The sequence below is a fragment of the Macrosteles quadrilineatus genome, unplaced genomic scaffold, assembly GCF_028750875.1.
Source record: "Macrosteles quadrilineatus isolate MER2022 unplaced genomic scaffold, UCM_ALF_1.0 Scaffold_1__1_contigs__length_201487025, whole genome shotgun sequence".
NCBI lineage: Eukaryota > Metazoa > Arthropoda > Insecta > Hemiptera > Cicadellidae > Macrosteles > Macrosteles quadrilineatus.
Genome location: NW_026542594.1, coordinates 13339525 through 13353417, shown reverse-complemented (window position 1 = coordinate 13353417; position 13893 = coordinate 13339525). Strand labels below are relative to the sequence as shown.

The 13893-nt window shown below is 35.5% G+C and overlaps 1 protein-coding gene across 1 annotated transcript in view; it reads left to right on the top strand.

Moving 5' to 3' along the window:
- Positions 1–3920, top strand: part of LOC129004142 (disintegrin and metalloproteinase domain-containing protein 12) — a 126514-nt gene extending 122594 nt beyond the window's left edge. The window contains exon 17 of the mRNA XM_054432581.1: positions 502–3920. Within this exon, the coding sequence (XP_054288556.1) occupies positions 502–2749 (2248 nt within the window). The 3' untranslated portion in view covers positions 2750–3920. The remainder of the gene's footprint in view (positions 1–501) is intronic.
- The last annotated feature ends 9973 nt before the right edge of the window (positions 3921–13893 follow it).

Below are 13893 nucleotides of genomic sequence, written 5' to 3'. Positions count from 1 at the left end.
CTTGAACAAAGACCTATCTGTCTCCACAGTAGATTTGTCCTATCCTCATAAACTGAGCTTGATGGACATGCAACCAGCACCAACACCTCCGATGACCTCCTCTCAGTATTCCATTTTATTTTAATTGGCTAAACCTCAATGTAAAGTTTTACAACATAGGATTCCTTGCTTTAATAACGAACTATACTCTAGCACATTTTGAAAGTAGAAAATATAAAATTCAAGAGTACATTTGTCAACCAAATTTATTTTATTAAGTTGTAATTAATGCTGATTAAGATTAAAACTTCTTAAAACTATTTAAGAACTGACCTGCTACTAAATAAATTTTAATATTGTTGTGCAATAAAGCCAGAAGGCCTGTTAATGTAATATTTATATCCACTGGTAATTAAAAGAACCTAGCTTTCCTGCAATATAAGGTAAACAGCATTGACCACTTTTGTACCCTATATTTTACTGCTTTATGTCGCTTTTGCTTAAACTATTTGGCTTTGACAGCATTGACAAGAAGATGGCATCGCCAGGGGGACGGACGTTGCCTCGCGGTTCAGTGCCAATGGTACCAGACACTTCTCGGGCATCATTGTTGCCATCAGCTGACAACAGCAGCACCAACCCCGCCAACTTTGACTCCAACCTCTTGCAAAACAATCTGGTCGGGCAGTATAAAGGTTTCAGCATCACCCCTCTGCCGAAAACAACGGCAAATGTTACCCCTACTCGGCAAGCCCCTGCTGTAGCTCCGGCTCACAAAGTATCTCCTCCCAAAGTACCAGACAATGTGGTTAGTCAACACATCATACCTTATCCAGTTCGCCCAGCACCCAAAGTTCCACCTACCTCTGTCGGTCTCACAATTGACAGCGAGAATTTAAGTAAACATCAACTTCCCCCAGATAACCCTCCCCCTCCACGACCTAACATAAGTTCTCCTGTATTGGATGCAACAACATCGTTCGCAGCTAAAGAGTTAATTAGCAATACGGTGGTTCCTCTAAGACCAGCTCCTCCAACTCCCAACCATGACAAGCCCAGGACTGCCAGACCTTTGTCTTCACCTGTCCATGATGTTACTTTGGAAGCAAAAATTGTTAAACCGAAAGATTCTGGTTACCCTACACTGACGAGAATCGCCTCTTTTATGAGTAGAAACCAGAAAGGAGCTCAAGAAATTAAGAAAGACCTTCCAGTTAAAGGAGCAAAAATTGATAAGGAATCCTTAAAAAACATAGAAATTTCAAACCCAATCTTACAAAAAGAAATAGCAGTTCCAGCTAGCTCTTTACCTGCAGGGGAGAAGGCTGTAGTAATGAGAGCTCAGAGTTTGAGAACTGTTCCTGATAAAAAACCTGCTATTGCCAGTTTTGGCTCCATGAGAGTCCCAGCTAACAAGAGACCCACGAGCATTCCTGCAGCAAACCGACCCTCTTCCCCTCCACCGCCACGGCCTCCTTCTTTTGGCATTCCTGGATATCAAAATCCTAGTAAAATGGACACTTATGACGACTGTCTCAACTTGCTCACTGAAGGAGTTGCCCCTTTAGCTAACATAGATGAGGAGAGTCCGAGTGCTACTGATAACATCTATGCTGTTATAGAAGAGAGTCCAACTGATAGAAGAGAAAGGAAAGAAATTGTATTGCCAAGGAAGTTGGAATACACCTCACCGACCGGTGAATACAAGTCACCTAAGCCGATGGAAAATAGTGTTTCAGCTGGCAGTGCGGAGAGCATGGGACTCTTAGGTGAAATTGTTAGTGAAATCCAAGCCAGAAACACTGAGTCTATATATTCAACATCCACTTTGAACCGGAAGAAGGAAAAAGATGGCGATGAGACAGCATCTACTGTTACTGATTCAAGCTCTGAAATTGATAAAAATCAAACTTACGTGAACACACCTTGGAATGGAGGCTATACCAATATTACAACCCCGCCCAAGTCAAGTGCCAGTTCCACTACTTCCAGCTCCGGCTATTTAAGTCCTATTAATCACAATATCAGCAACAAGACTAGTGCTTTTGGCAATAGTGAATCATTTGAGGTTCCAGAAAGTAAAGCTCCTTATAAACCATACATTCGGCGAAACTTGGGTCCTTTAGCATCAGCCAGTTTAGCTGGAAAGACAATTCCCAGACAAACTGATTCGACAAGAAGTACAGCTGTAACAGAGGATAAAAACAGTTCCATTAAAACTAGTCCATTTGTTAAAAAAAATTCTCTAAATAATAGTATAAACAATAGATCATCTAATTCTAGAACAGTAGTTAGAACAAATTCTGATGGACTATCTTCAATGAAGCCAGATATAGTTTCAAGTTGTAGTCCTTCAGGAGTAAAATCTCCTGATGTAATAGGTAACAAAGCTCAATCTACAAGTCTTGCTGGTTTTACTTCTAAACCGACTCCAGGTAAATCAGGGTCTTCATTCAGAGGTCGTCAACCTTTACCAGCTCCTAAACCTGTGATTCCAACTACCAAAGCTTCCATCACATCTCAACCGTTGCCAGCGATCCCAACAGTTCAGAAGACAAAACCTACTGAATCAAGAGCATTTGGCAGCAAGAGTGATGCTAATGATAATGAAACGAACAAATCTGTTCCCGCAAACAAACAATCCAGTGTAGTAGCTTCTCTACAACAAAAGTTTGAGACAAACAAGCAACCAAGATCACAATCTATGCTCAAAAACTCAGTTGCAAAAAACTCACTAAATAATTTCAAGACAAACAATGTCAGGAGATGAGAAAGAGATGTCATATAAAACTAGTTAATATGGTTAAATAATGAAATCACCCGCTTTTCTTTGCCTTAATGATCAACAAGCTCATACAAATCTTCTTTAATTGTACAATGCATTTATTACCATTCAGAGTATTTTTCTGTCTGCTTCTGTAAATATTCGCTTGTTTGTACAATATTAATGTACTATTAAGTTTTGTAGCTATTGTTTATATGCATTATTTATGCCAATTTTTAAATGTATTGATGGAAGATTTTAAACTTCAGTACTTTAAACTTAGCTTTTTGCTTTTGAGCGGTTTTCCAATCTCTCGTTATATACTCATCTTCAAATGTTTGCCTATCCGCTATTGATTAAGAATTTGGCGCAACTTAAATATTTTAGTTTTATACTAGGTAATTGTTTTTAATGCTCATTTTATATGATGGAGATGGTCACTTTGCTGTTGTGAACTTGTAACTCCTTGTGGTGCTTTCAGTGTAAAAATGTATGTTCAACGATTTTAATCAATTGTACATTTTTGTAAATAGTTAAGTACATTTTGTTCATTTAGATTTTTTATTTTTTTAAGTCATAGTATAAGGATTTTGTGATAGATGTTAGTTTATTTTATTACGTTATGAATTATTTTATAAACTAAATTGGTTCTATCACGCCCAGGCCAACTCATAATTGTTTAACTCAGATATTAAAATACCAATTTACAAAACCCATCAATCCGATCATTAACTGAATTTAGTTTTCTCTGTTGTCTGTGCTTGGCTACATTTGACTTGATATTGCAGTATGCCATTGCAATGTTATTGTCAGTTTTTAATTTTACACAAGTTAAATTTGGATTCGCACCTGTATTGTATATAATTATGATGGTCTTAATGCATTACTGACATCCAATAAACATCCCTCCTCAACAAATATGGGTGAAGTTTGTGTATCTACTGTATACATATCACATTCTTTAGGTAATATTTTGTCTGAAAAGATATGTGGACAAGTTTTACCTGTAAATATCCGTAATGAAATGCAACTAAAATCTTTATTTTACAATAATGTAAAGACCACTTTAGACGTATCCATAAACATTAGGCTCCTAATGAATGCTACTTTGTTTACAAAAATCAATTGCTGGAAATTGAAATAAATTGACTTCCTTGTAGGGATGGACGAGATTGGATTTTTAGTTCGAGACGAGACGAGACGAGATTTTTTATTTCTCATAAAATTTCGAGACGAGATCGAGACGAGATTTCTCTTCTCATACACAACGGGAAATGCACGTTCGAAATTTTTACCTGATTTTGTAACATTGTTAGATGACTGTTTAAATACTAAAATAATGATAATAGGCAAGAATATTTACAATCTTTCATTAAATAACATCAGCATAACATTTTTTTATTAATCACGCCTAACTTATTAAAAATGCCTACGATTAGGAAACATGGTGATATCAGTTAGGATAGAGTTGAACTTATCCTAAAATAAAATAAATCATAAAATAAAAGCAATATTAATTTTTATAAAATAGTTACTTGTTTTGACTTTTTTTATAGTAATAAAACATTCCTCACACTGCTTACACTTAACAAAACTTCTCAAATGTTATTAAAGTAATTTTATTAAAATAATGAAAGTAATATTTACATTAAAAGAATTAAAGTAATATTTACATTAAAAGAATTAATTAAATAAGAACGCCTTCGAAAAGGAAACGCAACTACAACACGCTCCTGTATTGCGGGTATTGCATTGACTTTCTGCAGGCGTTTTTAATTTTTTTTTTTTTTTTGTATTCTCGTCTCGATAAAAATCTCGGCCAAAAAGTAATCTCGTCTCGTGTAACGAGATTGAAAATTTCCCGAAAATTTCCCGAAATTTCGAGACTTGACCATCCCTACTTCCTTGTTTTGTGATCAAGCTGCACACACCTTCGAAGTGGCGAATGACACAATACAAGTTTATTTTCCCAATGTACAGTAACAACATTACACTTTGGCTGAACTACCAACCGGTTTGGTAAGGTTAAACAATTACAGCTTGTTAGTTGTCACACAATGATCCAGAAGCTACAGACCTGGCATTTTATCGTTGCCTATTGCAAAGTCGTAATATATAATATACCACTTAAAAATAAGTATTTATTTGATATTAAGAAGTAAAGACAACTTGAGAAATTGATGATAAAAATTTTATTGATTAGGTGTAACTATTTTACCAATAAGAACATGTAATAATACAAAATATTGTTTGTATAATTTGTGTTTTAAAAGGTTTCCTATTGTAAGTGTTATGATAATTTAAACTAATTTGTTAAATGTATCTTTGGTAGGTTGTAATGAACAGAACAATGAATTACATGTAGAAGTAAACAGTGCCGGATTTAGGGTACTTCGGCCCTAGGCCAAATTACTTGAGCGGCCCTCCCCCTGCGGTGGAAATTCCTTGCGATCGCGGAAGTAATCGTAAATATCTCCTATGCATCAAAGGGACATTATCATCGACACCTGTGATCGTGGATGAAATCGTGGGCATCTTTCCTAAATCATGTCAAAGCCATCATAGGTATCATGAACAAAAAATAAAATCATGAACATTCCCCAAAACAAAGGTGCATCATCTTTGACACTCGCGACCGCGTGATAACATCCCGTGAGCTGTAACCTTGAGGGCATCATACCGTCACCCGCAGCCTGGCAAAGTCGTGTTAAATAATCTCCCGTGGACTGCGATAATGAGGACATCATCATTGTCACCCGCGACCGGGGCGAAATCGTAAACACCCCTTGTGATCGATAAACACCATCACAGGGACATCATCATTGGCACCCCCAGCCCCAGCAAAATGACAAAATTCTCCCGTGGGCCACCATCATCGACACTCGCGACCGCAGCGAAATCGTGAACATCTTCCATGGGCCGCAATCACGGGGACACCATCATCCACACCCACAGCCGTAGCGAAATCATGAACACCTCCCGCGGGCCGCAATCACAGGGACATCATCATCGAGACTCGCGACAGCGGCTAAATCTTGAACATCTCCCGCGGGCTGCAATCATGAGGACACCTCACCGTCACCCTCGGCTGCGGCGAAATCGTGAACATCTCCCTTGGTCAACAACTACGGAGACATCATTATTGTCACCTGCAATCGCGGCAAATTGATGGTAAAAAAAAGGTTTTTTTTCAATCCTCTGCGGCCCCCTTTTGCTTCGCGGCCTAATCGGCCTAGTGGTAAATCCGGCACTGGAAGTAAAGACGACAAGGACGGATGTAACTAGTTTTGTATAGCTTATTCCATGTTTTGATTCTAGCAGATAAAACAGGAAGCTGACTTTTAATCGCTTTTGAAAGTTGATTTTTTTAGGTCTTCTGAGAGCCTTAAGATCTTAACTTGATGATTTTTTTTTCTTTTACTATACTTTTAAGTAGCCTTCTTAAAAAATATTATGTTTGTTTTGTTTGATTTTAGGAAATTTTATTACGATTAAAATCAAATTAAAATACAATTAATAAGCAGTAAAACACTTTTGTTATTAAACATAAAAAAACAAATTTTAATTATCTTTGTCCTTTTGCAAATAAAAAGAAGGAAGTGCCTTTACCTAGCCATTGCTAATATCTACCTCCTTGATAATTACTAATTAGGAAACCGTATTAAGACTCAAATTCTTTTTTGGTCTTTGAACAAAATTAACAACTTCTTTTAGCCAGCCTGAAACAATTGAAAGAGTGTTTTTTTATTCATATTTAGAGTACCTATGAAATAAATGAACATAGGCTCATCATGGGGTATTCAATATTGTCCATTGGATAATCTTTTATTTGAAGTGTTAGAATTCTATTTTTATTGCTGTACTAAAGGTAGGTAATATACATTTTAACCAATTTTTTTTATCATAAAAATGCAAATAATTTCAGCACAGAACAATATTTTAGCAGTCTTAAGTTGTGTCAAGATATATTTCATGCAAGATTGTACAAAAAATAATTGTTAAGCTTGTAATAATAAAAAAAAACAATATTTACTGCTTTTGTGATATGAACTAACAAAACCAGGACGAAAGCTATTTGAATATCACATTCATATTGAACTTTTGTATTTAGGTACCTATTTTGTGCTATTATTGATATTGAATTTTGTACATATTAATTTAAGAACTGCAGGAAATATAAACCAAAGATTTGTAATTTGGATGAAATGTATAAATTAAAAATATAAATATAACGGTGTTTATAAAAATGTGTGTAATAAAGAAGTATCTTGTATATGACTTAATTGTTGATTGGTATCCCTCCCCTTGTTGTTTTTAATTCTATGACACAACAGGTCAGTCTTGTTAAAAACACAAGAGGACAGTTAACATGAATCTTGGCTGAGAAGTCGCCAGAAACCTGCGTCTTATCAGGAAGATGCCCAAGCCCCATACGAATAAAGATTTAAAAAAATGAAAAGCACTTTGCAAAACTACAGATCAGGGCCATTGTTTTGACACTTTAATCATCAAAATCGGTAAAAAAATTAGGCAGGATTTCTGTTTACTAAAATCGGCTTAGCGTATTGTATATATAGAAGATAGATTTATTACGCATGTTATCAATTATTTATTCGGTTAGTTTTTATTAATGGTTATAATTAACTCATACACTTGGTTAGTCATACACTCATAAAAGTTAGTTTAAACCATAGACGTAGTTTTATCAAAGGCCAAAATAGCCTAGTGCATTTTTTTATTTGGTCTTTTTATGGATTTCAAGCTTTGACCCTACAAACATGTGTTTAGTATTGATTAATTGTGAGGTAAAATAAGATATAGGATAACAAACAAAGTCAGTAGAGGTACTTACTTATACTTTTCAATTAAATGGCGGCCATACAAAGTAGGATGAGTGGCGCGATCTTGTAGTCTTGTTAGTCACTAAGGCCGACATATTCCTTAGACACTTATAGCCACCAAAAATAAGACATTAAGAGCTATGGTAGCTGTTAATTGATAGCTCATACAGCTAATGGCAACTAAGGGACCTACAGTTTATAGTGGAATCCGAACCACATTTTTGCCTTGGTATATATAAATTCGTCTAATAATCAGGATAGTACTGCGGATAGTCGTAGTACTCACTCGTGCGGACGTTAACCCTCCGAGGGTCCCTAGTTTTGGCCTTAATGTTTGCCTATTTTTTGCACATTTACAAGGTTTTATTAAAACGGATCTGAGAAGCTTAAAAACAATGTTAATTATACTGTTCTATATACCATTTTGTTAGGAAAATCATGGGCTTCAATATTATACATAAAACATAAGGAAAATTTGTTACAAAAAATTTTTTTAGGTAAAAAAAAATAAGTGCGCTCAATGAAGTTGTATAAATTATAGGCCTATAAATATTTGAAAATAGCCACTTTGTTCTAAATTTTATGAGGATTACAAATATATAATCATATAAGGAAGTAGATCTGCAAATAAATAAGTTATGGGCAAAAAACAGATTTTGGTACATAGCGTTTAGCTAAGAATGCATAGCCTAACCATAGCTAGGAATCTGGCTGATAATTTACATCAATATCACTACCTACTTCTTCAGGATCATCAACCAGCCCTTCAAAATCACTTAAATCTTCTTATAATGCACCACGTATATCACTACTTTTGATTTTTAACTCTGAACAATGATAAACATAATAAAAACACATCAGCCATCGGTCCGAGGTTAACTAACCTGTTTACAAATATGCACGTCAGCTGTCTGCTACAATTACGATCGGCTCGGAGAACATACAGCGCTTAGAGACAGACCTGTAGAAAGCTTAGAATCTAACCAAAAGAACGATACCTAACTCAATCCAGTTCAATCCGATTTTGTCAGTCATAGAGCCTTTGCTGTAAACAGTGTTTGTGAGTCGAAAAATCGACACAAAAAACTACACAAAGTGTGTTATGTGTCGATTTTTCGACACATAACACTCGGAGGGTTAATCCACACCAGGAAGTATCGCATCCACAGTGCATGCCTATAAATATCCACAATTCGTGACCTAGTAGTTGGATTACAGGACGACGCCACCCGTCCCAGTCGCAATATATTGTATTCAACTAAATACAATTAATATGTAAAGAAAAAATAGTGTCTTGCTTATTTTCAAATGATTCAATACTCGTTATCACTCATTAACGAACATCCCTCTGTTTGGTAAAAAATTCATACAAACCCCTTATTTTAAATATCTCCCTTTAAATCACCATTTTGTTGATTTCTTTACAAATTTTGGTTGCCCCTGGGTTCAATTGGTGAGTCGGTAGCTCAGTTGGTAGCGACACGGACTTCGGGCCCAAGGCAGCGATATCGTGGGTTCGGATCCTGGTCACTGCTGCAAACATTTTATCAGTACACCTGATACCAGATATCCTGATACCAGATACCTGATATCAGTACAGTACCTTTGTACTGTACCAGCTCACCCCTTGCTTTGCTGTATACGTTCCATGCACAGGATCTGTAGTCTATGTGGATGGGCAAAATGCAAGGTTAAAAGAGGACGTCAACCTCTTAAAAACAATCAATTTGTTTATTCACGGCAAAAGCCATTGTAGAATAAATACCATTACATTCGGGATATAACAAGCAATAATAAATACTAAATACAATAAGTGGACACAAGATGTATATGAATAATAATACTACTAAATATAGCGTACAAAAATAAGTAGGAAGTAGACTCTATATCATCTTATGAAGCATTGAACATTTTGTTGCATAAACTGTACATATAGGCCTAATATTTAATTAAAAATTCTAAGATGGAATGCTCTTAAACAAATTTATAAAAAACTTAAGGAAATAATACTTCAAAACTAACTTAACCCTTCCCGGACGGGCGTAATCGTGACATAGAACGGGGAAAAATTATAGGAAAAAATAAATATTAATTTTCCTTATTTGTGTTTTGTTTTGTTATACAAGTATACATAAAATAAACACAATGGAACACTTAATACTGTCAAAATAATTTTTTACTCGTTTTTAACTATGCGGATATGTCCGATACCCGTCCGCGAATGAGTAGAAAAGCAGCGGATATATCCGCCACCAGTCTTTGAAGATATGACCATGACAACGTTAGGCAATAAATAAAGAACAATATGTAAACAATAAATAAAGACAACGTAGTGTTGAGCACGAAACGTCGAAAGGGGAACATAGGAGTGGTGGGGGGCTGTGCAGGAGAGGGGGTGGTGCGGGAGAGGGGTAGGCGTGGGAAAGGGGAGGAGTGCGGGAGAGAGCAGGAAAGTGGCGCCTTGGTACCGCAAAACATCCGGTTACTGCTCAAGCACCTGCCAGTCTGTCTGAAGAGAAGGCGGATTTATCGTCCGGGACATCAAAAACCATAATAAGTAATCATAAGTCTGGATACATCCGCCACCCGTCCTTTATCGCCAAAGACTGAGGTGGATATATCCGTCACCCGTCCGGGAAAGGTTAAACAGTTTGTAAATATTCAAGAAATTTGTAAAAAGATTTTTGGTCATGCAGGCTGCCTACTAGTGGCCAATAGTGTTAAGAATTCAGAGTAATAGTTTGTGTTTAAAAAATTGTCTATAAAAAAAAGGCTTTGCTAATTAGCCATCTTGATAATGTCGATTTGATAAGGTTTATGTTATCAATTTCTCTAAATGGAATGAAAAGTTTAGTTGTAACTAGTTAGCCGCCCGTGCTCCGCCACGGGAATATTGTTAAATCAAATAAAATCAAATCAAAATCATGTTTATTTCAGTAAGTAAATACATTGTTACAATACTTTGCCAGTAAAAATGTCATAGTTATGCAATGACATAAATAAATAAAATAATATACTAACATAGTCATTAAATATGTAATGCCTCTCACAAGGGCTACTTCTACCCGTGCGTGAGAGATTTCCGCTATCAGGAAATAATAATATTAGAAATTGAAAAAAAAATAGATAAAATAAAAGACATAATAATTAACAAATACTGTTTATCTTTGTATTTTATTTAGGGACTGCTTTTTTATATGAAGTAGAACGGATAGTTGGGCCTGTATAAACTATTTATGTTAATCAAACCAATACATTAGTTTAACCAAATGAATGTTTAAAATTAATTCGAGTTTCATTTGAAAAATAAATAGTGTATGAACTGCACAATGCTGATAACCTAATAAGCTACTTATGCTATGGAGATAATTTGTTAATGTATATTCCTACATTCGTTGTTTTCTTGTTCATTACATTCGTTGTGCGGAATAAAGATAGGCCTAGTAATTTAAATCACGCATCAGCAGTTGGCTGCATTTCACGGATCTTTGACCCATTCTGTGAGTAACAGCTGCGTATACGTCGTATAGGCTATAATATAAAGTTGGGCATACTTTGGTTCAATGTTAGAGGGTACCTATTAACGAATCCGATGGTAAACGGAGCCCCAGATCTTAAAATTATATAGACTACCAGAATGATGATTCATCTAAGTGAGACTTATAAACTCACCATTGCAAATGCAGAGTTGTAAGATCTTATATTATTCAAATAGTTTTTTTTCTTTTACTTTATTTATAGCCTATGTAGGCCTAGTCCATGTTGATAAGATTTTCTATGAACTCAGAATGTCGATAAGGAGCTAATTTTACCTTCCCTATGTGACAACATAAGGAGAAAATACTTGTGTCGTGTCCCTGTTCTGACTCTAAATTCATAGATTTGCAGTAGTAACTAATCCAATCTAACGACCCCAATTCAAAAGAGTTGGTGTTTTTTTTTAGGAACTTCCAGAGCACATTTAACACCATCACTGTTAATTACTTTTTAGTTCCATGGTTCTCCACGTTTTTTTTCGTTCTGGTTGTCTCTTTACACACAGTTTCCACCTTTTCTTTTTCTTTTTGTACTTTTCACACCATGGGGATTATGATAAAGTTGTATAACACTGTAATGACCCGAGTCAAATTTGCCTTTAAACATCAAATCACACACTTTAATTCGCCAGAACCGAAATCGTAAGTCACAGTTTCTCAAGCAACTTCCCTGTGTGCCTACTGGAAAAAATAGTTAGGTTATAGTTCACGGATAAATTGTAGTTCTACATATCCAGAATACTCGCCATCTCGAGAAGGTAAAGATTGGTACTACTGAACGTCAAACACTGATCTTAAGTAAGATTCATCATCACCTACGATAAAATGTTTGTATGTTTCCCACTCATTAGCAATTATCTGCACAACTTGCAAGTGGATTTCCCCATGATTGTTCTGGTGGGATAAATGATTTTGATCGGAACAAACAGTTTCCGTCCTCTACTTTCGGTATTATTTCACGTTCCATCCATTCCCTAACTGAAACTCAATTGCCACTTTCCTTTGAATCATTTTGCATTAAAAGTAACACATATTTCGAAAATACAAATTTATATTATAGTTACACGTATTCGTAATCGCCATCTCCAGAAGGTAAAGTTTGGTACTGCTTAACGCCAAACACTTACCTTGAGTAATATTGATCACCTACGATAAAATATTTGTATGTTTCCCACACATTAGCAATTTTCTACACAACCTGCAAGCGGATTTCACTGTTCACTGTTCTCGTGGCCGTAGGGAATAAATTATATTGATCGGAATAAACAGTTTTTGTCCCCTACTTTGGGTATTATGTTCCATACTCAAACCTAAAATCAATTAGCACTTTCCTTCAAATCAGTTCGCAGGAAAATTAATACAGTATACGAAAATACAAAATTTACACCAAAACATAGGTTACAAATATTGTTTAAATAACACATTTTGGTATAATAAGTTAACAAATAGGTACGCTTTTCCTTGATCGAAATCGTGTCTGTTTTTAACAGGAACTTCTAGATTAATAATTGCATACCGAAAGTGAGGTTATAAAAATAATAACAAATGTTTGACAAACATTAAACAGCTGACAAATCATTTATAAACTGTGTATTATAATCTTCAATAAGAATTGTATTGACTCGACCTTTGAAGGGCTATAGTGATTAGCCCTTAGAAAAAACGTAAATTCTAAGGAAGTTCGGCAAATCTACGCATTACATCCTTTAATTTGAGACATACATCTTGTAGATCGGTCCAGTAATAACTGAGAAAACAGTGTTACAACTGTGTATTAAATATATAGATTGTAAATATTTATGGTTTTTTTGTGAATTTTGAAAGTCTAACTGGTGGGATGTACAGGTTGTTTGATTGTCTAGTTGAGTGGTTATGTATTGAGTGACATTTAGTAAAATTTGAAATGTTTTGTTTAACATAGACTAAATTATTAAAAATATAAATACTTGAAAGTGTCTTTATATTATTATTTATAAAGAAAGGTTTGCAGTTAACTTTATATGATATATCAAACAGGATCCGCAGGGATTTTCTTTGCCAAGTAAACCCCCTGCTGGCCCCACAGGTATTTCCCCAGAGAATATTTCTGTATATTAAGAGAGAATATTTCCATATAATTAACCAAACTTGATTATAAAAAAAATACAAGGTGCAACACTACATTTGACTCACTACATGCAAGGCTCACACAACACCCAAAAATGCATCTCTTCTGAAGGCATCTCTTGCGATAGGTACCAGTGGTCCGTGCAATACCAACTCCGAAGAACTCCACGAGGGCGTTGTTTCCGAGACGCATAAGACGAGGTACAGGACTCTGGTACATGTAGGAGGTAGGATGTAGGAGGGTTGGAAGAACAAAGAGAATAAAAATGACTCAACAGAGTGATGACAGTGTAAACTTGTAAAATAAAAAATGAAGTGGGCCCTGTGGAATAAAATCACTCCCAGAAGTTCTTAGGTGACGTCTCTTAAGATTCATTAATTCCATTTCTCATAAGGTTAACATGGGAAACTCCAGAGCCACTGGGGCAGAGCCGAATGGACGGATCACGAAATTGATGGTGTATATAAACCTATTCCATGAAATTCTACACGTATGTACAAGTTTTGTGGCAATCGGTTCAGCGGTGTCTGAGATTATCACTGCCAAATATATATATATATATATATATAAACATCCTCTTTTATACTTATAGATTTATCTATGAAAACCTGATTAAATTGAAAATAAGACTAATACCAGAATTAAGCCCTGCACACACCAGAGCGA